General features: G+C 33.2%; 2 protein-coding genes across 2 annotated transcripts; one reads left to right on the top strand and one right to left on the bottom strand.

The window, feature by feature from the left end:
- Positions 1 to 361: 361 nt before the first annotated feature.
- Positions 362 to 10449, top strand: LOC105337282 (Na(+)/citrate cotransporter). Its single transcript, XM_011441936.4, has 15 exons — positions 362 to 468; positions 618 to 758; positions 2701 to 2850; positions 3352 to 3467; positions 3620 to 3768; positions 5406 to 5502; positions 5781 to 5951; positions 6080 to 6208; positions 6317 to 6400; positions 7069 to 7173; positions 7327 to 7409; positions 7765 to 7877; positions 8116 to 8277; positions 9827 to 9964; positions 10155 to 10449. Exons 2-15 carry the CDS (start codon positions 645 to 647, stop codon positions 10335 to 10337), a joined length of 1794 nt encoding a protein of 597 aa, XP_011440238.3. The 5' UTR covers positions 362 to 468; positions 618 to 644; the 3' UTR covers positions 10338 to 10449.
- Positions 10450 to 10722: 273 nt separating this feature from the next.
- Positions 10723 to 22211, bottom strand: LOC105337284 (glycerophosphocholine cholinephosphodiesterase ENPP6). Its single transcript, XM_066077858.1, has 10 exons — positions 21997 to 22211; positions 21722 to 21870; positions 21263 to 21492; positions 15552 to 15808; positions 13561 to 13709; positions 13276 to 13441; positions 12753 to 13042; positions 12207 to 12374; positions 11721 to 11811; positions 10723 to 10970 (listed from the first exon to the last, which is right to left on the bottom strand). The coding sequence occupies exons 1-10, from the start codon at positions 22136 to 22138 to the stop codon at positions 10744 to 10746; spliced, it is 1869 nt and encodes a 622-aa protein (XP_065933930.1). The 5' UTR covers positions 22139 to 22211; the 3' UTR covers positions 10723 to 10743.
- Positions 22212 to 23182: the final 971 nt, after the last annotated feature.

The raw sequence follows: 23182 nt of genomic DNA, 5'->3' as shown, positions 1-23182 counted from the left end.
ACCCTTCTCCGAGTAGTCGAATTAATAAAACAAGATTTCGATGTATACGATGTTCATCTCCAACGTGATCATTTGAAACAGCAACTGATGAGAGCCACCCTAGATGTGTTTAAACGCATGAAAGGAATGGTGAAACGGATTTGTAAAGTTTGTGGGAAATCCAGTAACGCAGCACATTCACTACATGTATTCCCTCGCTTACGTAGGCCTGTAAGCGTATCTAGTACTTGCAACTGTATGCACCTTTTTACATTCGTTAGCATACAATGTACATCTGTGCCAAGCTGCCTTGTGTGACAGTCGGTTTGAGAAGAAGCTTACGTTAAACTATAATATTTGAACACGATCACTCTCCTCGAATGTTTGTTCTTTATCGTCCGAAATGATAGCTGAAGATCCCTGTAAGACCAAATCCTTGACAACCTGTCTAAAAAGACTGATAGCATTTCTTGATGACTCTATATAAAGGTATACGTATCTAGATGTAAACAATTTCTAAATGTAAATGTAACGTAGAAGTTGTTGCTTTTTTGTATGTTTTGATTGCATGTGCTTACCTTAGGATTAAAGTGAACGTGTGTTATGTGTTAAAGGATACATATCCTCTTTGCGTTCAGGTAAAATTTAGTTGAGATCTTGCAGTGATGTCGTCTGGTATACGAGGTGCTTGTAGTGGGTTGTTAACAGTACGGAATATCCTGGTCGTTGTCCTAACACCTATAGTCTTGTTGCCCCTCTTACTTCTTGTGAAGGGAGATGTAAGTATTTATTATTTTTATTAAACCTAAAAAAAAAATCACGTTTAACTTTACACGGGGTCTTACGAAAATTTTGCAAATGAAGAAAAAAGAACAGAAACAAATCACTCGTGCGTCACCGTGACGGCGAAACGCCTGTCTAAAAGACATGCATGAGTGAATGAAAATACAATTAACTCCCTTTAATGTCCTTGTAGTGTCAGTTATTTGAGAAATCAAATAAAGTACGAGTTTTCGTGAATGTTGCAGAATAACCTCCGAGGTCGAGAAATGTTGTTTTGAAATATAAAAGCCGAGGCGTTAGCCGAGGCTTTTATATTTCAAACAACATTTCGAGACCGAGGAGGTTATCCTGCAACATTCACGATAACAAGAACTTTATTTCTCTTCTGCTAACAGCTCAGTATTTCTACAGATCATTTCTCCTATAGAGAGACGATCTAGGTCATTTTGACAGCTGTTCCGTGTAACCCCAATGGTTTTGTTAGTAATGTTTACATGTGTATCGATCAAAAGAATCACATGCAGACGACAGAATTTTTCTTTGGATTTTTAATACTCTTTACTTATTTATAAAATATCTTTGAATCATGTTCCTGATATTTTAAGGGCAATTTAATACGATAATTACTACTACACGTTATATATTTTATGTAAAAACAAGCAGTGAAAATGTGCTAGGGAGGTCCTAGGAACAGCCGCATTGATCTCTTAAAAATAAACATTTGAGGCAATACACATCGTTTTGACTGGAACTAACACGTGAAATTGACATGATTTTAAAAAAATTTACGGTTTGAAGTTGTACTTTCATGATCAGTGTGAGACAAATAGGTATTTCTGATCTGATAATTTACTGATGACGTTCGTGGTATATTGGAGAATAATGTCCGCGGCATCTCTTTGATCTCGGCAATAACTGTAGAAGAATCAACAATATTTTCATGGATGTTTGTCAGAACAAATAAACTTTGCATTAAAAGGTTTCAAAGATGTTGAATTTACTGGACAGTGACAAACGCATGATTTTTGCACCTGTATTTATTTTTGAAATCGATGTACATGTAAGTTGTAAACACTATAAACACTGCACTGTGCATTTGGTGTCATGTGTCATTTTGACTTGGTTTGTTTTGAATCGGTTTAACCTATCAATTATCCTGAATTTCGATAAGAATCGATTTATAAAGTTTACGTAGACAACATAGACGTTGAAGAATTTACCCCAAATTGACATTATAACAGCTTTAGCAAGCAAACGAATACGTATCTAACCATGTCTAACATGTATACTCTAAGCATGATAAATCTGATGGCTATCCAGCTAATGTCATGTACCTCTTCAATTTTTCAAATTATCTTGATAGACGACATTGACCGATTTTTGCCGATATTTGCCGACATTGCCTTCTGCAAAGAATCGGCATTAGCAACAGACCAAAACATATCCTAACCAAATATTGCTATGTTTATCTTTCTGAAAACGATAGTGTGGCAGCGAATTTCTAAACACATTTCTAATGGTTATAAGACATTTAATATTTTAAACAAATAATTCATAAACTAACAAATATTACGGTTTGAAATTTGGATGTAATTATTAATAAACAAGATACAAGCAATTTTTGTTGGCAGCGATTTAAAAAGATGTCTTTTTAAACAGAGGTGTCTTGATAAAGAGTAAAATCCGGGACTTTTTCCTTTATGTGCGATATTCTATGTGCTACATGCATCAGAATGTACATATATTTGTGTGGGTAAGATGGAACTGTTTATTTGTGTGGGTATATAGGACCTATAACAGTTTTACTTTTGCTTCATTTTTCAATGCAATTTCACATAATTCGTATAAATACACACTAAAACTTTTAATTCGTATATATTATACATATTTTAGGAGAAGAATTTAACATTATTTGAAGGAATTTTGTACGTTTTACAGGAAGCAAAATGCGGATATTGCATCATCATCATGGCTGTGTTCTGGGTGACAGAAGCGCTTCCTATAGCAGTGACGTCATTGCTTCCCGTTATTTTGTTTCCGATGGTGGGGCTGATGTATGCAAAAGATGTCTCCAGCACATATATCAACGTGTGTTTATATCAAATTTTTGAGATTATTTACCCCCCCCCCCCCAAAAAAAAATAAATTAAACAAAACAAACAACAAACAAACAAACAAATTTCTGACCACTTTGATATTCTGAACAAAGATATTCACCAACATGCTTTGATTTATGATATATTAAAGTCATTAGATATTCATTATAATTGTTAATTGACGAATCATTGGGCCATTAATTATGGAAATAACTGAAGTTTTTGACAAGCGTAAATACTAGTATATACAAAGGGGCACTGGTTAATCTCATTCACGGGCAAGTACTTTTTATCAATTGTTGACGTTTCAGATGTGTTTTTCTTTAAAAGTTCGGTGATCCTTAACAAAAGAAAAGTTTTAAAACTCTAAAATAATTACTGAATGAAAAGTACACAAAATATTTTATTAAATTACTGCCTAACACTTATCTACCTCTAATGTGTAATTCTATGAAAAGATAAGAATTATGGCTTTCCTATTGTCTCTCCACAGGACACGGCCATGCTGTTTGTGGGGGGTCTGATCGTGGCGGCGGCCATTGAGAACTGGAACATCCACAAACGTCTGGCTCTCAGGGTACTCATGCTCGTCGGCTCAGAACCGAGATGGTAATCAAAAATAGTACTAAATTTGTCCACAAACTGTCTAATAACGTTCTATGCTTCTACAAAACCAAAAAATACATGCATATCTGCCATAATCGGTGTCGTTTCATTATTTATAGATGCATATGATGAATTAAACGAAAAAGAACTTGTAGGTTGATGTTTGGGATGATGTTGCCCACTTGGTTTCTGTCCATGTGGATCAGCAACACGGCAACAACTGCCATGATGATTCCTATTGCAAATGCAGTCTTGGTGCAACTCAAAGAAACCAGAGATAAAGACGAGACAGTACGCGTTACAGGTACAAGTAATTTGCCCCCCCCCCGCCCTTTTCTTTCCCCAGTGTTAATGTCATTTTTCCCTCTTTTTAATTAGCTATGCGAAAGTTATCATGTTTTAGGTTGTATATCCCACTACACGAAACTACATGTAGATTTAGTGTTGTCAATTCGACATAAATTAATTTGTTACAGTATTAAAACATACGAGTAGAATCGCTTCACATCTTAAATAGATGACTGAGGCATGCTTAAGACATGATACATACTTAGTCTAGTACTTCTCTTATTTAACAGTCAGTTAAACAATCAAAGATAAACAGGACTCTTTAAATGTAAAACTTAAAGATTGTGGCTGCCATTTAAAATAATAGTACAAGAAAACATTTACACATCTTATCAAGGTCATGTTCTAGTTTTCTACAACGGCATTCCTTACCAACGGGATTATGTAACTTGGCCTGAACTTTAATATAATCTTTTTTTTTAATGTTTCGGTGAGGAGACAAGACGCACAGATTATTTCAGTTACTTCAAATAAAAAACGGGGGTATTGTTAAAAAAGATTGAAGATTAAACAATGTACTTTTATTTCAACCGGATATTTGAATGATCATAATGTATATGAATAAATAAAAAAAAAATTTCCATTATGAGCTTTACGAATCCTGTTGTAGATATGTATAGTAGTTAGAAAGAAAATGGAATATTTGTTGTGTTTTGATTTTCTGAAATTTCCCCTTTTTTTAAATGTTTTGTCTGGTATGCTTGCTAGATCGATGACATAGAAAAAAAAGGAGGATGACAAGCAAACAAGACTGAAACAGTAATTTCTCAATAAAAATATTGATTCTCTTCACAATTGTTTCCTAAATATTTGAATATAAGACAGGATACTAGTAGAACCAAACCTTTATAGGCTAGGGCGATTATCTGTATGTAATACAGGCGATGGGCATCGCTTATTGAAAATAACTTTTGCGCAGGTATTTTTTCCAACAACTTTTTTTTTTCAAAATCATGGTTGTTGGTAAGAAATTTTTAGGTTAATTTTTTTTTAAATCAATGAATGTTTGAGCATCCAATGCCTTGCAAAGTTCGGTCTCATGTTGAGCAGAAAAAGCTTAGGCAAGAACCGTTTTGAGAAAGTGGAGAGGGTTCATAAACGTTCGGTCAACAGTTGGCAAGTTAAACCACATGTCACAAAAATGTGTAATCTGAGATGACTTGATGCGATTTTGAAACAGTATTTAAAAAAAAATATGATGATAATTTCAACTTGAAAATAATTTGTCCTTAGAAAACCACCGGAAACAGCAGAAAATTTTTGATAAACATTTGTATAACGGTTATTAATTATAAAATATATTAGGTACTAGAAGAAATCTGAAAAAAATATTCTATTTAAAATGAATTATTATGACTGTCACATTCAATATTCTTTTGCGACTAACACTACAGTGGTTTATTAAAAATTTAATATTGATTAATTTTTTTGTTTGTGTAATTATCTTTAATAAATTATGTTTATTTTAATTACTCAATTGTCGTAGAAATTTAGTGCGGAGCAATCTTGAATCTGGTTTAGAATGTATTTGCATTGTGTTAAAATTGTGATATAAATTAGACAATTTATTTTTACTCATATTTTGCCTCGTAGCTGTGGGTGAGGAAGACATTCAACTGACAGTCATTGGTAAAGACGAAGTCAAGAACTCCACAAATGGAAACATAAACAACGGCATAGATAAACAAGGGTGCGCTTCGTAATCATCTTAAAAATATATGAATTTCGTGGTTAACCTAAGAAAACAAATTTTTGGCTTTGATCACTACAGTACTCTTACAAGTACAGTGCTAATACAAGGACTTTGATATACATGTACGTCGATTTTTTAAAGATGAATTATAACCAGTAACATCAAATAGGACTATTTCAACTTGATCAAAATGTAGCACAAATGAATCTGATGTATGTTTTTCAATAGATGTACAAAGTAAATGTGTGATTTGTGCTTTATTTAACGTTTCCCAGAGAAAAAAGAAGTGAAGCAGACGATAGGAAAAGTGACGAATCAACAGAGGCGGAGTATTTACGTATGTGTAAGGCTTTGTCATTGGCTATTGCTTACTCGGCCAACTGTGGGGGCGTGGCTAGCCTGACCGGAACTGGTCCTAACGTCATCATGAAGGGTGCTGCAGACATGTACGTCCTACTAAATCGTTGATATCAAACAATTACAAACAAGTTTTATCAGATTAGCGATGATTTAAGCAAGATGATTCAAAATCAAAATTTTAAATTTTGTTTTAACTTCATATAATTATCTACAGTGTTTTCCAAGAAAAGAATATGACATCGCCTGTCACGTTTGCCTCATGGATGCAGTATTGCTTGCCCATCTCAGCAATTATTGTGATATTTGTATGGATTTGGCTTCAAGTTCTCTTTTTACGCTGCAAGTAAGTTGTATAAGACAAATAAATGTTATTAAGATAATTTTCGTGCAAGTGTATTATTCAGTATAAATTGAACTTAACGCAGTTCATTGTGTTTATTCGCGGTTTCAGAACGTATAATTCCGGTTCTCCAGAACAAGCAAAAAGAGTAAGAAATGCAGTGCGGAAACAGTACGAAGAACTTGGACCAATCACGTAAGTGACCCCAATTTACGATATATTTCAATGTATAGTGCAAAATAACATGCATCGAATTTTGAGTTCAATATTCAACAAGTGAAATATATTAGAGGTATATATAAAACAAAGCCAAAATATATTATAAGGTGAATCGCAAATTTAGTCAGAAACAAAGATACATTGAAAAGTACTAAAATCGGATTGAAAAAAATCAACAAAAACTAAAGGAAATTAACGGAATGGATTACGTTTACTCATGGGTGCAAAAAATTGAACCTTTGGGAACGAAGAACTACCAATTGTATATTGTAGTCGTACTATTATAATGTTAGTGCTATTTTTTACTTTCAAATGCTAATGACCTATTTTCATGCTAGTGATCTCTGACTGGTTATTGAAAAATCCGTCAAAATAATCGTCATCAAGTTTAATTTTCTTTATTTTAAAATTATTTCAAAAAATAAAACGATTTGAAGGGTGGGAAACAGTGGATATATTTCCTTATCATGTATTTAAGAAAATTAAACATCAAATGAATTGAATTATATCCAGTGAGATTAAAAAGGGAAAGAGGGTTAGAAGTATAAGTAAGATATATGTTAGAAGTAGCAGGACAAATTCGACCATCGTTGATAACTTGTATTAAGATGATTTGATAACGCGTCAAGTCTACACGCATTCAGATTCGGACAGGTGGCCGTGATCATCCACTTCACCCTGCTGGCCGTGCTGTGGGTCACGAGGGAGCTGGGAGGAGTCGGAGGGTGGGGAGACATTTTTGACGAGAGGTAGGTTTTTTTTTCACACCATCAATAGCAATTATGTACAAAAACTTTTTAAAAAAGAAAAGATTGACACCATTTTTTGTTGGGTTTTTTTTTTATCACTAATTGGAACATTTTTAAATTTTATTGACATTTCTTTATATTTCTTATGATTAGAACAGTTACCGACTCTACGCCCGCCATACTCATATCCATTAGTCTTTTTCTTTTCCCGTCAATATTGCCACATAACTTCAAAGGTATTGTAATCTGGCTCCATATATTTTTTTTTATCTAATTTTGTTAGATATCATTAATTGATTTTTTTTCAATATTTGATAAATGTAAAAAGGATGTATTTTGTGGAATAAAAATAAATCACAAAGAAATTGGAAAACATAGTACTACGTAAAAATAATTATTTTTAACCAATATACAATGTATTGTAAGATTCCTAACATTCTATTCGAAATGGATCGATACTAGTTAAATAACAAAGTAAGTAAGTTAAGTAAATAATTACATTAGGTACATTATGATATTAGTAAGAATTTCAAAAGCGTCGACATTTAATTTCAAATGCAAAATATAATGCTATAATATTTCTTCTTTCAGAAAAAGGCAAACCTCTACCGCCACTTCTTCAGTGGAAAGCTGCAGAAAAAATGGTGCCATGGGGAGTAGTCTTATTGCTAGGGGGTGGGTTCGCTTTAGCTAAAGGAAGTCAGGTAAGTGAACTTGGCATGTTGGTAAAGTAACATAAAAAAGTAATGTAATTATTTAAACTTTTTAAGAATTTTGCTGATAAAATGTTTGTTTTCATCTCTTAAAGGATACAATGCCCATTCATTCCTTTGTAAGGGTTATGAAAAAGATAACATATTTAATCAAGCCTTAAAATTTGTCGGTTCCCTTGTAATTCTGTTTGAGCCTCATAAATTTTCATGGAAGTATTGTTTTTTTAAGGTTTCCGGATTATCAAAATTGATCGGAGACCAACTAACTGTGTTCAAGGATTTTGAGCCCTGGCTGATGAACCTTGTGTTGTGTTTCATAGTAGCCGGGGCCACAGAGGTGACCAGTAACACTGCTATATGTACCTTAATGATGCCAATAATGAAAGAATTGGTAAGATATAGCTAAAGTTTATTCCTTCTCCAGTAAAGTAAATTGTCAACGATCTCTTCCTTCTAAATCTATAATTTTTTAAGTATTATACACTTATTTAAAGTAATGATTATTGATTAGAACCATAATTGCAAGACCGTGGAGTCAAGACGCAACTATCTACTTTTGCATCAAAACAAGTATAAAGTGACACTGGTCTCAAGCAAAATATGCTCTAATTAAGTACGTAGACACAGTTTAAGATAAGTCGTACAAGTCTTGTTGATTTCAGAGAGCAATGTCTGACTGGCCGACAATAACACAGACGGTAGTTTCCAGACTATCGCATTATCCGGCTAGTTATATATGATTAGGAACAGTAAATATATTTGTTGACACAGTACCTTAAAGATGTTTTAATGAAAGCATTTTATTAACTGAGTTTTCCACAGGAAAATTCGGTAGATAGGTAATTAAAATCATGGTGAAAATGGCGGGCGGCTGCCAAAAGGGTATTCCACTTGTACGGATATCTCCTCCTACAGTAGTCAAGATAGATCGTTTTTGCTTTGCAGATCAATTGTATAGTTATATTATACAAATATAGCCCTTTCATGAGGTCGATCCATGGATATATCGACTTCACAGAAAAGCACTTCGTGCGAGGTCGATATGCTTTTCTGTGAAGTCGATATATCTATGGATTGACCGAGTGAAAAGGCTACATTCGTTATATTATTTTCCAAAGAAGAATTGGCAAGATTAAAACAAAATTATTTCTATATTGAGAAAGTACAGGTCAATCTGAGTTTTTAAAGCTTATTTTTAGAAAGTACAGGTCAATCTGAGTTTTTAAAGCTTATTTTTAGAAAGTACAGGTCAATCTGCATTTTTATACTTTGACACGTGATGTCAAAAGAACCAATGATATACTTCGTTACAATGCATGAAAATAATATAATTATATATATATATCAGAGATGTGAATATTACTTGGATTTTGATTTTTGATGATTCATAAAAAATGCTACCTGTTAAACTTATTTATTTATTTATTTTTGCAAAATATTGCATATATGGTCCTGGTACTTCATTTCTCTGGATAGGTCGTGTTAATCAATTCAGGGTTGACATATGGATTATGGATACTGTTCACATAAAAGAAAACCCGGTCTGCTGTCACATTGACAGATTTCACGTGTATTTAGAGCAAATTAGATGTAATATATAATATTTATACATTTGATGTTTCCTCAAAACTTCATGTAAATGCGTGTATAAATACATGTACATTGTATATGTAAGAATACGTAGTCTAGCATTTCATATAATTATTAAAAGCCATTAATAAATCACAATATGTTAAAATCCAATGATGAAATAGAAATTAACTTCATCGATAAATTACCGATCAAACTTAATCTTACCATTATTAGAATAATCAAAAATCGGGAAACTGTTTTCTTTTACTCAGGAACTTACTAGGAACAAGGGTTAAGAACACTTGGCTAATGCTTTTGCTTTTTGTGACCATTTCCATAACTAATATTGACGTTTTATTTCAAACCAGGCAATAACATTGGAAGTAAACCCACTATACTTCATGTTTCCTACCGCAATCGCTACGTCATTTGCCTTCATGCTTCCGGTTGCTACCCCGCCTAATGCTGTCGTGTTCTCTTATGGATTTGTTAAAGTATTTGACATGGTAAGAAACGGTATAAGTATCTAAAATACATATTGCAGTATGTCCGCATGTGGAATAATTTTTCTCACTTTCGGTAAACTAATTAATGAAATTTCATATATATTAAATGCATTTTTCCATATAGTTTTGCTTATTTTATGGTGAAGATACTGCATGAAATTTTCTAATCAATTAAATTTATACATTACAGGTAACAGCCGGCTTTCTATTGAATATCATAGCGGTTTTAGTCCTGGTTTTCGGCACGGAGACTTGGGGAGACGCCATTTTTGGTTTTCACACCCTCCCTGACGGTTTTAGGGTGGCGGTAAACCAGTCACTGTCGACTAACCTTACAGATATCCTGACCACAACAGCAACGTCCTCTATATAACATTAAAATAATCATACTGATTAATAGCCTTGTCACTTTTTTATATATTTTTAAGACCATGTGATAGGTTCTTACATGTAGCTGGTTTGAATAGATGGTGTAGAAGAAGCAGATTTAAAAATAAAAAAAAAACCAAAACATCTGCAGTATATTTACGTTTATGGATACAGCTAATAATGATTATTACATATACTGCACAACTTTCAAAATATGCCTTTTAAAAAAAAAAATAATAAAAGGTAAATGGGAAATGCATGCGTGTAGTAAACATTATTCATTGAAAACCCCAATAATTTTATCTCACACATGACTCGAAGTATTCACAGTTTGTGTTGTAAACCTGATATTCATATAGGGTTTTCTCCAAATATAAAAACTAATCCACTTGTATTAAAAAAATATCTATTTAATAGTTCCGTTGACTTATGTAAGAACATATAAAAACAATAAAAATTTGAAACATTGCAAGTTCATGGGAACTACTGCTGGAATTGGCCGATTCCATCATCATCATTTTTGCGACATTGCTCCAAGTTCCATTGTGTGCATTGGGTTGTATTCCAAGAACTTTGCACATGATCTGGTAAAGTTCGATGTTTGCTAGTGGTCCATTTGTAAAATTTTTCTTAAAAGCTGAAAATGTTAAAAATTGAATATGAAAATTTTTATAAATCAAATATGTAGCCGACATTTTAAGACGCAATGAACAATTACAATTACAGAAAGATACATGTTATGGCTTTTATTTTACAATTACAAATGTACCTTATAACAGCAATCATAGAATCAACATTAAATGAATATTTATTTAAATGACCACCTCAACACATTCATGGATGCCTAAATATATTACAGCTAGATGATCGATCTCCAACGATAACGTTTGTCTGAAATGGGAACTTTTATGTTCTAATGTCATGCAATCCCTAATACGAGTTATTCTTTAAAAGTTCCATCTTTTATCTGTATGTAGACAAGTACATGTATTCCACTATGTTAAAGATAGAGCTCGAGGTCGTAATTTTGATATGTCCAATACTGTTTTAAATATTAGAATTTAAAATGTGATTAATATAAGAAATGAAATGAAATTTTAAGAGTTTAGAAATTGATTGAGTCGTGTGGAATATTTAATAAAACGACTAATGAAATGTACGCTGTTTCAATATTATTTGGGAAACAAATCCCTATGGCAATTTCCTGCTTTTGAACAAGCTTTTGCGTATATTTACTAAATACTGTGGAATATTAAATGAAACGAAGACGTAACACAATCATCGTCACCATAATCTTCATCAATATTTTCCTATTTTAGAACTTAGCTGCAAATCTTCGTTTGAAGCGAAAGAGCCAAATATAGAATGCGACAGAGTACATTTTTACCTGGTCCAGTAGCCCTAAATATTGCCCTCATATCTGGTAATGTATTATCGTATCCATGGAAACCAATGTCAGTGGTTCCGGGTGGAATGACCTGTAATAAAAACAAGCCTGTTATTTTGTTTTGAAAATAAATATAGACATTCTTCTTCCTGTGTCAAAGTTGACTGCATCTTAATATTCACATGCTCTTTTTTTAATCAGCATGTTACTTAAAAAATTTAACTTGGTTAATGTATTTTTACTTATGAACTGAAAACTTAAGAAATAAACAAAAACACACTTGCGCTATTATCTAGAAATCGCTCAGTCTTAAACATATAGTCTCGTAATCCCGTTTATCTACACATATGTACATACATCAAATTGTTTCGTTCCTAAAAGAACATCCAAAATTTTCATGTTGAAAAAGTAAGCAGTATGTTGTAAAATCAGCGACTCTCGCAAAATCCACTAGTAAACTCTGTTTCACATACGAAAGAATCTTACGGAGCACTCGCTGCATTTCCATAGCGCCACGACGGCGACCCCGCTGTCTGGTCGGATCACAATGGGCGCCGTCCTAGGATGTCTTTTGAGGTGATACCGCTCCGGAAGATCTTCCTTCTTAAACACTGTTATATTTGGTTTGTTGGCTCTCACTAAATCATTGTAAACCTCGAAAATTAAAAAAAAATTAACATGAATTCAAAATACGTTGCTTTCGTCTCAAATGTACTATGTACATGTATGCAATATATTTCAAAAGCTATACTAAAAGCAAAATTTATTTGCAATAACGTTCAAGATTTTGCGATTTAAAATTTATCTGTAATTTTTTTTAGAATAGAACGCTTAAATTCTAGGATGAAAAACATCCCAAAATAACCGAGGAAAATCTTTTGGAAGAACAGGCAGGTGTATTGAAATTGCAGAAACTATTAAGTTAACGTAAACGAAAGTAATAAACTTAGGTATTTCATTACTTAGGTCTAGGAATAAACATGTTTTTGAGATGAACAATGCAGTTTTATTAATCTACATGTATATACCTACTTTTTCAAGCTGTCCTTCCTCTGGCCAAATTGTTACGTAAGGTGGTTCCTGGAAGATGTCTTTGATATCTGACATATTCAAGACATCGGTGATATTGACGATCTGCGTTAAATTCGTCATTCCGTGGTCGGAAAATACGATGATATTGACGTCATCATTAAGACCATTTGACGTCAAATTCTGCCGGAAATCTTGTAGAGTTTTGTCAACATCAAGGAGCAGTTGGTTTAATTGAGGCGAGTTTACACCATATTTATGGCCATATGAGTCTATAGCTTCCAAATATATTCCTAAAAAATGTTTTTAGATACAAACATACGCACACAAAATACAATTCCTGTTATAAATGTTGCAATAATTCATGCAACATACATTCTATTAGTAAAAGTTGAACATGAAGTTTCTGCCATAGTTACATGTAGGATTTCATTGACAATTTATACTGCATACTTTACAGTTAGCTAGTTCATAGTACAATGATTACAATTATACGTTATTTTAACTGTAGTAGTTTTATACCCACCAATGAGATCAGCTGAATTGTTTCTTAGAAGACCCATGGTTTGGTGAAGCGAGTTTCGAAAGTCAGCAAGAAGGGTAACTTTGGTATATTTATCACAATGTGTAGGAGTCGTTCCTCTAATTGTGACGTCACATCCGGGCCAATAAAACATGTACGATTTTTTGCCCTTCATAATAAACGTAGCAAGGTAAGTCATCACTAAAAATGTGTAGTAGTAAATCCCAAGAATATAAAAAATAATAATCAAAAATCAAAATGTTAAATAACTTTATTTCCTTTGCGCACCTGTTTCTCTGCAGTAATCCACAAGGGCTCGGCATCCTCCCACCAAAATGATAAACCTTGGTCAGGGTTAAGTCCGATCAGAAAGTTTTTGTCACGAGTCGTGTCATACATAAAATTCCCGACCATTCCATGATTTTCGCAATGTACACCTGGATATTTACAACAAATGATAATACCTTTTATTGCCATATTTAAGGAATAAGGAATCATTCTTTTAGTATTATGAGGTGATAATGTCGGTCGGGGCGTGATCAAATCCAAAAAAGCCCGAAGGGCTTTATGATAGATTTGATCATATATGATAGATATTTTCGGCCGGGGCGTGATCAAATCCGAAGGGCTTTATGATAGATTTGATCACGTCCCGACCGAAATTATCACTTCAAAATATTCAAAGAATGAGTCCTTATTACTTATATTTATATAACTTGAAGCCATCGTATGATTAAATATTTAAATATAAATAAGCAAACCCCGCTGGCGCCTCAATTTGGCGTCAAATGAAGTTATGGGTTATATACTACAAAATCGATACGTAGTGTTATCAGGAAGACACTGGAAAATGTAAATATACTTATTCATTTGCAATTTTTTCTGTTGAATGGAGTCTACTATTAAAAGGCATTTACTTCTTACTCGCTTAAACGAAATTTTACAAACAGGAATATAATTCTTTAATTTCTTTAAAATGATATTGACTCTCTCTCTCTCTCTCTCTCTCTCTCTCTCTCTCTCTCTCTCTCTCTCTCTCTCTCTCTCTCTCTTCTGATAATCCCCTTAAGTATCTGATTTAAAGTCCATAATACAGGTATGCTCTAAACATTTCAAACTGCAACAGATTACAGTATTTTAGTACAATCGAACTCGAAAAATCTAATTAAAATAGGGGTTTGTTTGGGTTTTTATTCAAAACCCAATTTCTCCTAAACCTTTGCGCGGGGATTATGTTAAACGTAGAATTAAACTTGGACAGCCAGTTAATAGGACTAAGCCTAATATACCAAGTCAAGCAGTGCAAACTTGTTTACAGCGTCTACTGTGGTTTCATTAATATTCAAGGGTATCAATTTTCGTGGATAAAGTTCAAATCATGGTTTCAAGGATACTTAAATTCGTGGCCAATGATCCTTTCAATACAAATTATTAGTAGAAATTGCACTTCAATGAACACTTAATTTCATGGATAAACTTAACAACGAAATCCACGAAAATTGGTATTCAACGAATATTGATGAAACCACAGTATTACATGTACATGTAACGTGAAATGCGTTAGCATGGAAATAGTGCATGACATTGTACAAAAAATTGTTTTCGCATGTTTTATAATAAATTCAGAAAATAAATACACGTATCCATGATCCATTTGATTAATTTTTAAATACAATATTAATCATCGCGAATTGATATTAGAGACCCCCTGTCGAGACTAGTGTATATTTAATATCGGCTCAGTTTACACTTTTAAGAGCTACAAATATTTGAATTCATTTAACGATTCCAACTTTTCATCCAGTAAACCTGTCAAAATGGCATTCATTTTATCATTTACAAACACGACAACATTTTCCATCATAGTATTCCGGTAATCCCTGCTGCTTGTACAGGAAGATGATTGTTGTAACCGTTCCTGCATTCAAAGGATGAAGGCGCCGCCATTCTGACAACTTAACGTTAAGGTATAGGATTCGGCTGAATGGTAGAGCAATGTCTTTCACGCACCTTTTAGTTACCTTTCAATCAATTTTCAACATTTGCAGAAAAGATCCCCACCCATTTTTATCATTTGCATCCCTGTCACTGTGTTCTAAACATTCAGGCGTTTATAAGAAGAGCTTAAAAGTTTGGAGTTTAAACCCAAGTTTCGTGGGGGTAAGAATAGATTAATGGACTTCACAGTCACTAACTACAAATAGGTCACACATGTGACTCATGGCTAGTTAAAAGGATTATAAATTGTTCAGATAACTAAATAAATTTTACATGTATACCTGTCATGAGGGAGTAAAAGTTTGGATAAGATATCGATGGGTAATCAGGAACAATGTACGCCGATTTCACACCATCTTGCGCCATTTCTGAAAAACCAGGCATGTGGACATTTTGAAAATAATCCCACCGGAATCCGTCCATAAGAATGACAATAAGCTTAGATCCATCAGATACACAGGCCAAGGTCACCACAGCGGCTAATCCCAAGAAAAACTTGTAGATCATGGTTAGCTTATCTAATGAAAAAAAATTGAATAAAAATAGTCAGTTCATCCGGTTATCCACAGGTGGATGGGTCCGCTGATATACGCGTTACTACGTTGTCTTTTACGTGAGGGTGTACAGTGCATGTAAAGGATGATATACTGTCCTTGTTGAATCAGGTCATCGGGTTGTCGTTTTTATGACGTCACAAAGGGACAGTAATAGCCACTAGAAGATTTCATGGTGACATTTATATTGTTATGGAATCTTAATATCAATATATTTCAGGCACTTTGTTTTTATTTTAAAAAGTCCACCCTGCAGTATAAATACAATACAAGGTATCTAGATCTAAATAAGACCCATTTTAACAAGACCTTTGACTTTCTGTAGGATGTAACGATCTAATTCTAGCGTCAAAACAGGGTTTCAAGCGAAATATACACCGATTGCGTAAATCTTTGCTCAAAAGCCATACATATCCTAGCAGCCATGACTGGGTGGCCTACAATGAAATAGACAGGCCTACATCACATTGCCGTTTGACTCAACTATCCAAAGTTCAAGCTCTAAGACTTGCTAAAATGGTTCTACAAGTACCCTCATCTCCATTGGTGAATTGCAACTATTTATTCTTCCAACGCTAAAGTAGTCAATCTGTGTTTAGAATCGTTTCTATATTCTGTCCCAAGTTATTGCTTCCATCACTTTTTGATGATTTTTAATAAAAATACACATAACTGTGAAAGAAATACAGTTGAAATCGATAAAAGGGAATATATCCAAGATATATTCATTAAACAATTGTCATTTTTCACTCATAAAAATTCACAGGGACGAAAACAAATTTCATACGGAGATTAATAATTGAAAAATTTAATGTTCACATCTTTTCTCCATTCGGAAGTACTCGGGATACCTCGCATAATTTTTCAACGTTATCATCCGGGCTTGATAATGGCTGATGCAATGCAAAATCCCTGTAGACTTTTTATTTTTGGATGTATATTGAAACCTTAAGCGGTAGAGGGGGCGTTTCAAAACAAATAATCTGGACATTTTTCATACTAGTGGATGACTGTAATTTGAGCACAAAGGTATTTATGATTATCGAAATATCAAGCGAAAAGTGGTGGTTCCGAAGCAAAAACTCGGGACAGAGTATACATGTAAGAAGACTCGGTGGTCTAGGCCGTTAGTAGACTGTATTTAAGTTCTTTAACAATCATCTCTGTGCTTTATTTTTTGCAATGATTATTAATAACACAGTATTTTTCTAAACAATTTTTTTTTCATTATGCACGAGACTATATTTCATGGAACATAAGAACTAGTCGTTGAGCAATGTTTCGATTTGCACGCTATTTACACAGATAAAAGAAACAAAAAGAAGCCATGCCTTACATGAGTTTCTTGATAAATTATCGCAGAAGTGTATGGTAGTAAGCACTTTCTTACATGTATTGTGTATCGTCTGAAGGCAAAAATGGTTGCATTTTACGAAAGAGGGAATCAAAGCTTCTTAATTGTAAGTTGGAGTTGAATATCTTGTGCTATTATTATGCAATAGGGTGCTTTTTATTACAGAAACAAGTGCCTGTGCAATATTTGACCGGTTTTAGTTGAATACAATAAGTAACAAACAATTTCATCTCCATCTGCAGATCACAATACTTTGTCATTATCAACCTTGAGATGGTCATTAAATTAATAACAATCAAAGGTTGCTCAAGTCATCAAATAGAAAAATCCGTTATCATAATAGTAAAATTGTTAACTTTCTGAATTGACTTATTATTAATGAAGTCTTGACTGTAGTTTTGATTCTTCATTACTTATTGCAAATTCCTAGAAGGCTAAATATTGATTAATACTCTAACAACTTAACTAATACAGTTGACAACATGTATGTATATGGACATGTACACGTTAAAAAATAAATCAAGGTTACGTACCAGTAAACGATCCCCACTAGACTTAGAGTGAGCTGACATAGAGGATGTGAAATGGCGGAAACTATTACTGTCTAAGTTATAGTATCCGTAAGAATTGAACTTCAGCTGTACGTACTTCTAGTAGGTAATTGTTACTGATACGGACAATGCTGAAATGCATGGGGACTGGATAGATTAATCATAGATCTAGAGATATTTTCATCACCCACGTGAACGTACATCGATATCGCGTTTTAAAAAAAAAAAACATACCATTCAAAAACATTTACATGTAGGCCACATAAAGATGGGGTATGGATTTTTTGAACAGAACATTTTTTCGTTGGCATTGTATGTTATCTCTTTCCACCTTTTTAAACTGTGTCATTTGAAAATAAATAATTAGATTATTATGCCTCAAGACATTTGATCTGACACGTAGCTGTAACATCAAAAGTTACCCCATATAATGAAGGGGTATAAATAGACCTAGAGTGACTATGCCAATACTCTTTTCAATCTTTAAGTAATGTCAAAAATTTTCCTTTTTTTTTTACTATGGAAAGCCTGTTTTTCGACACATTTTTATTACGCTCCCCTAATATAAAAGCGGGGGAGGGGGTTGGGGTGCGGGCTGAATAAAATTTAGATTTAATGGTCCAGGCATCGTTTTTGAAAGTGACAATTTTGACAAGCCAAAAGGAAAAAAAGAAAAAAAGGGCAACTCCTCAAGATCATAAAAAATCTTAATCGGGGTGGGGGTAAAGATTGGGGAACGGAAAAGTGAACCTTTAACTTCAATAACGATTTGGATATGGTAAAAAAAACCTTAAATTAACAACTGTGATTTATATATTTTATTGTGCGAATCCTTTCTCTAAATTATTATGAAACTTAATTTTCATTTTCATTTTCATTTTCAATCGCCGTTTATTTGTTGAATTTGAAAAAATATGTTTGATATGCCTTCAGCAGGTGCACTACAGTAAAGTTTAATTACCTGGTCCTGTGGCCCTAAAGATTGCCCTCATATCTGTCAGTGTGTTCTCATATCCGTGGTACCCTATAGAAGTGGTGCCACCCTTATATTCCTGTCGAGTTATAATAATTGTGTTAAATGAAGAGTTTTTTTTTATTATATGTAACAAGAGAAAAGCTGTCAATGTGAGAGCAAACCGGATTTTCTTTTGTGTGAACAGTATTCATAATCCATTTGTCAACCCTGAATTGATAGACACAACCCATCCAGAAAAATGGGGTACCCTACATATATATGCAATAATCTGCAAGAAAATAACTAAATTCAACTGCTGGTATTTTTTTCAAAAAATTACAAAAAATCAAAATCCAAGTACTGTGCACAGCTCTAATATATATACAATTAATCTGCAAAACAACAACTTCCTATCTTGAAAACTGTACGAGAAGTTATCGGTACAATAGGGGTACCCTACATGCAATATTCTGCTAGAAAATGAAGTTCAACAGCTGGGTTTTATTTTTAAAAATTACCAAAAATCAAAATCCAATTATGCACAACTCTGATATATGTTAACTGATATTCAAAACAACAACTTCCTATCTTGAAAACTGTAAGAGGAGTTATCCGTACAATAAGGGTACCCTTTTTGCAGCCGCCCGCCCGCCATTTTCACTATTCCAATAACCGGATTTTTCCTTCTGAATACCCGGCTAATAAAAATATAATAAAAATATATTGTCCAAATTTCTTTAACGAACTAAAACGTGAGGCGCATCTTCTTTATGAAATATACGTGTACATTTTCTGTAATCGCATGTGAATTAGTTCACCACAGAAATGAAATGATTTCACAATTACCAGGATTAAAACCAAATATTGATATAAACAAATTATTCCCGGAAAATTGAAAGTTAACAAAAATTGCTAAACGCGTCATAATGACGTCATTAATTTTCCACCGAAGAGAATTTTTACAAATACGATAATTATTGTGATAATGGCATTTTATAAGGCAACATTATTAAAAATTATATTAAATGTCCATGTCATTGCTGATCTTACGGAACACTCGGTGCATTTCCATGGCGCCACGACGGCGACCCGGCTGTCTGGTCGGATAACAATGAGCGCCGTCCGAGGATGTCTTTTGAGGTGATACCGCTCTGGAAGATCTTCCTTCTTAAACACTGTTATATTTGGTTTGTTGGCTCTCACTAAATCATTGTAAACCTTTACAAATATCCATTCAGGGAAAGTGAGGTGTAATAGATAAAGTTAATCTCAATAAGTGATTTTTTTTCCCAACTTCCACATTCTTTCATAGGAATTTAAACCTAAAAGTTGGAATGAAAATAAGCTGATCTGTTAACTATTGTATGAAAGTTATGACCAAAATGCAGCTAGTTTATATTGTTTACAAGAAGATCAATGCCAGCTTGAAAATATAGATATTTTAAAGTGAATTATCTATAAGAACAATTTAAGTTGCAATAATTTCAAGTACTTGTAAATCAATGATATTAAATAAAAGTAATACTGGATATTTTAAAAGTTCCGGTATCTAATTGCAAAACAGTGAAACTGATTACTGTTGTAGGCGTATTTATACAATTAACATGCATCCTGGTTCTCAAGACCTTCCTCTGGCTAGATGTATAGGAACGTAACTGTTGAGAACATGACTTTTATATCGGAGTAGTCAATTGTATCAGTGATATTGACAAATTTAGTAATATTCGTCATTCCATGGTCGGAAAATATCATAATATTGACTTCATCACCAAGACCATATATTTGCATTTCCATTGTTCTTTCCCACTGTAAGCCCATACGGAGGAGCTGCAATTATTTCTCTATAATCGCAATTGCTCTGTCAGTATACTATGACGTCATAAAGGTGTAACGTTATATATACTTTTCCATGACGTTATAGATTTAAACCACTATATGATACATCATGTGTTTTTCTCCAACTTCATTAAAATTGACGTATTTACATGTAATATTAAAACATGTTTTTGATAACATTTTAAAGGAATTACTGTTATAACATATCATTGATTCTGTTAACAAATCTATGTGAATTAAAAAGATACATTACAGTCTGAATGTTTACTTTTGATGTAATAGCTAAATGTCAAGGTCTAGGCTAATACAGGGTATTTGCGAGTGGTAAAATGCAAATATAAGTAATAAACAACGATTATTTAGTGAACATGGCGTTATGAATAGCAACTGCTCTGCTGGCATATTTTCCATATGCCAACAGAGCAATTGCTATTCATAACGCCATGTTCACTAAATAACGTTGTTTATTTCTTAAATGACGTCAAATTCTTCCGGAAATCTTGCAAAGTTTTGTCAACATCAAGGAGCACTTGGTTTAACTGAGGCGAGTTTACACCATATTTATGGTCAAAAGTGATCGATTGCTTCTAAGTATATTCCTAGAGCAAAAAATTGAGTAAGAACATCTTAATTACAGATAAAATAAATGAATATTATGATTTAAACATGGTTAGAATTGTGATTTTAAAATTGAAAATCTTAGTGTAAGTAATTTTTTTTTAAAAATTAGATATTTTAATGCTCAATTTTTTTTCTGACAAGAATGCTTGTTCGGGTAAATATTATCATAGTTTTATAAAATGAACCAATGAGATCGGCCGAATTATTTCTAAGTAGGCCCATTGTTTGCTGAAGTGAGTTCTGAAAGTCTGCAAGAAGGGTAACCCGTGTATATTGATCACAATAAGTTGGGGTAATCCCTCTTATTTTGATGTCACATCCTCCCCAGTAAAACATGAATGCCTTTTTCCCCTAAAAAAAAATTCAGCAACAACACCAAAACCAAAAATGATGAAAAAAAAATTAAAAAATATAACAATAAAACATTAATCAATTGATTAATTAACAATTTCAAATAGAAAAAATCGGAAGTTTAAAAACATTAAATATATTAACATATACATCTAGTGCTGATATTCTAATTATACTACTTAATTATGTTTGCATACTTCTTTTTCATATACAAGTCTTTTTCTCGCACCTGTTTCTCTGCAGTAATCCACAAGGGCTCGGCATCCTCCCACCAAAATGATAATCCTTGGTCTGGATTTTGCCCGATCATGAAATTTTTGTCACGAGTCGTATCATACATGTAATTCCCAACCATTCCATGGTTTTCGCAGTGCAGACCTACATTAAGACACACACATAAAACTCCACCATCTTAACAATAAATCTATTTTGAATTCTCAAATAAAATCATCAATTACTTTGAAGGTCAAGAGTTTCAATAAATAACAATCTATATATCCAAACCTGTCATCAGAGAGTAAAAGTTTGGATAAGATAACGATGGATAATCCGGCACAATGTAATCTGATGCCACGCCATCGTGTGCCATTTCAGAAAAACCAGGCATGTGGACATTTTGAAAATAATCCCACCGGAATCCGTCCATAAGAATGACAATAAGCTTAGATGCATCTGAGATATCAGAGCTGCTAATCCCAAGATGTACATGAACATCATCGTTCAACTTCACCTATCTGTTATAAACAAAATCTGATAGATAAGCCGAATATATTCAAAAGTGTTGCTTTCTCTGATCAAGCGTGTTAAAGACACTTTACGTTTTATATTGTAGACACCAAATTATGCAAATTATGTAGGAGAGAAAAATTGGGTCGTATCGTTTAACCCAATGCGTAGTTACATATAGTAACATTTTTTTCCCAAAAAATGAAGCAAATAAATGCACATAACGTAAAAGTAGGCATATAGTCAAAGGAACTGTGTGACATTAGTCTTCTGTATATATATATATACGGAGAAATAATTCTATTTTATAAAAATATCTACATGTTTTATTCAATATGCAAAAGGTAATCATTATGTTTATGATTTGTTGATATTTTAATTTTATAATATCTTATCTATCCTCTTATAGGCAGTTTACACGCCTAATTCACCCATCTTCTTTATCTTGGTATTATGAAAGAAGAGATTTTTGTTAAAAATCAATTGACAAATAATAATCTTATTCGCAACGAATACATTAAATGATGTAGACAGAACATATTTCAGAATTCAACCCCTTTTTGACACACTGTCCAAATGTTACAAGCAAAGTAAAAATGACACGACCGACTCTGCACCAAACTAAATGAAAATGTTCCATGTTCACATTAAAATTGTACGAACTTATTTTCAGGCATTCGTTCATATCACAGCGAAATAATTATATATTAATTCCGATGTTACACAGTCATGAAGTTAAAGTATGAAATCAATGCAGATAGATAACCAACCGCTCAGAAACATTGCTTAACAGCTCATCTTATTGATGGCATTTCTTCTTCTGGTCTCTTGTACAGATGCGCGCGCATAACAAACTATCATACTTAATATGCATTTTAAAGATTGCTGCAATTAACTTGGTAGGGTAAACATTGAATTACTAAATACATGTAAGTAATGGGTTTGAAGACTTTTCCGTCCTCTT

The sequence above is a fragment of the Magallana gigas genome, chromosome 3 (assembly GCF_963853765.1).
Source record: "Magallana gigas chromosome 3, xbMagGiga1.1, whole genome shotgun sequence".
Taxonomy (NCBI): Eukaryota; Metazoa; Mollusca; class Bivalvia; order Ostreida; family Ostreidae; genus Magallana; species Magallana gigas.
Note: the sequence above shows the minus strand (reverse complement) of the source record. Positions and strands in the feature narration are given on the sequence as shown.

Coding starts and splice junctions, on each gene's coding strand:
- LOC105337284 (XM_066077858.1), bottom strand. CDS start 22,138: ATGGACGGATTCCGGTGGGATTATTTTCAAAATGTCCACATGCCTGGT. Junction 21,493..21,721: donor GGATTACTGCAGAGAAACAG/GTGCGAGAAAAA, acceptor ATTTTTTTTTAG/GGGAAAAAGGCATTCATGTT. Junction 10,971..11,720: donor ATTTAGGGCTACTGGACCAG/GTAAAAATGTAC, acceptor TAACATTTTCAG/CTTTTAAGAAAAATTTTACA.
- LOC105337282 (XM_011441936.4), top strand. CDS start 645: ATGTCGTCTGGTATACGAGGTGCTTGTAGTGGGTTGTTAACAGTACGG. Junction 2,851..3,351: donor TCTCCAGCACATATATCAAC/GTGTGTTTATAT, acceptor GTCTCTCCACAG/GACACGGCCATGCTGTTTGT. Junction 5,952..6,079: donor ATGAAGGGTGCTGCAGACAT/GTACGTCCTACT, acceptor AATTATCTACAG/TGTTTTCCAAGAAAAGAATA.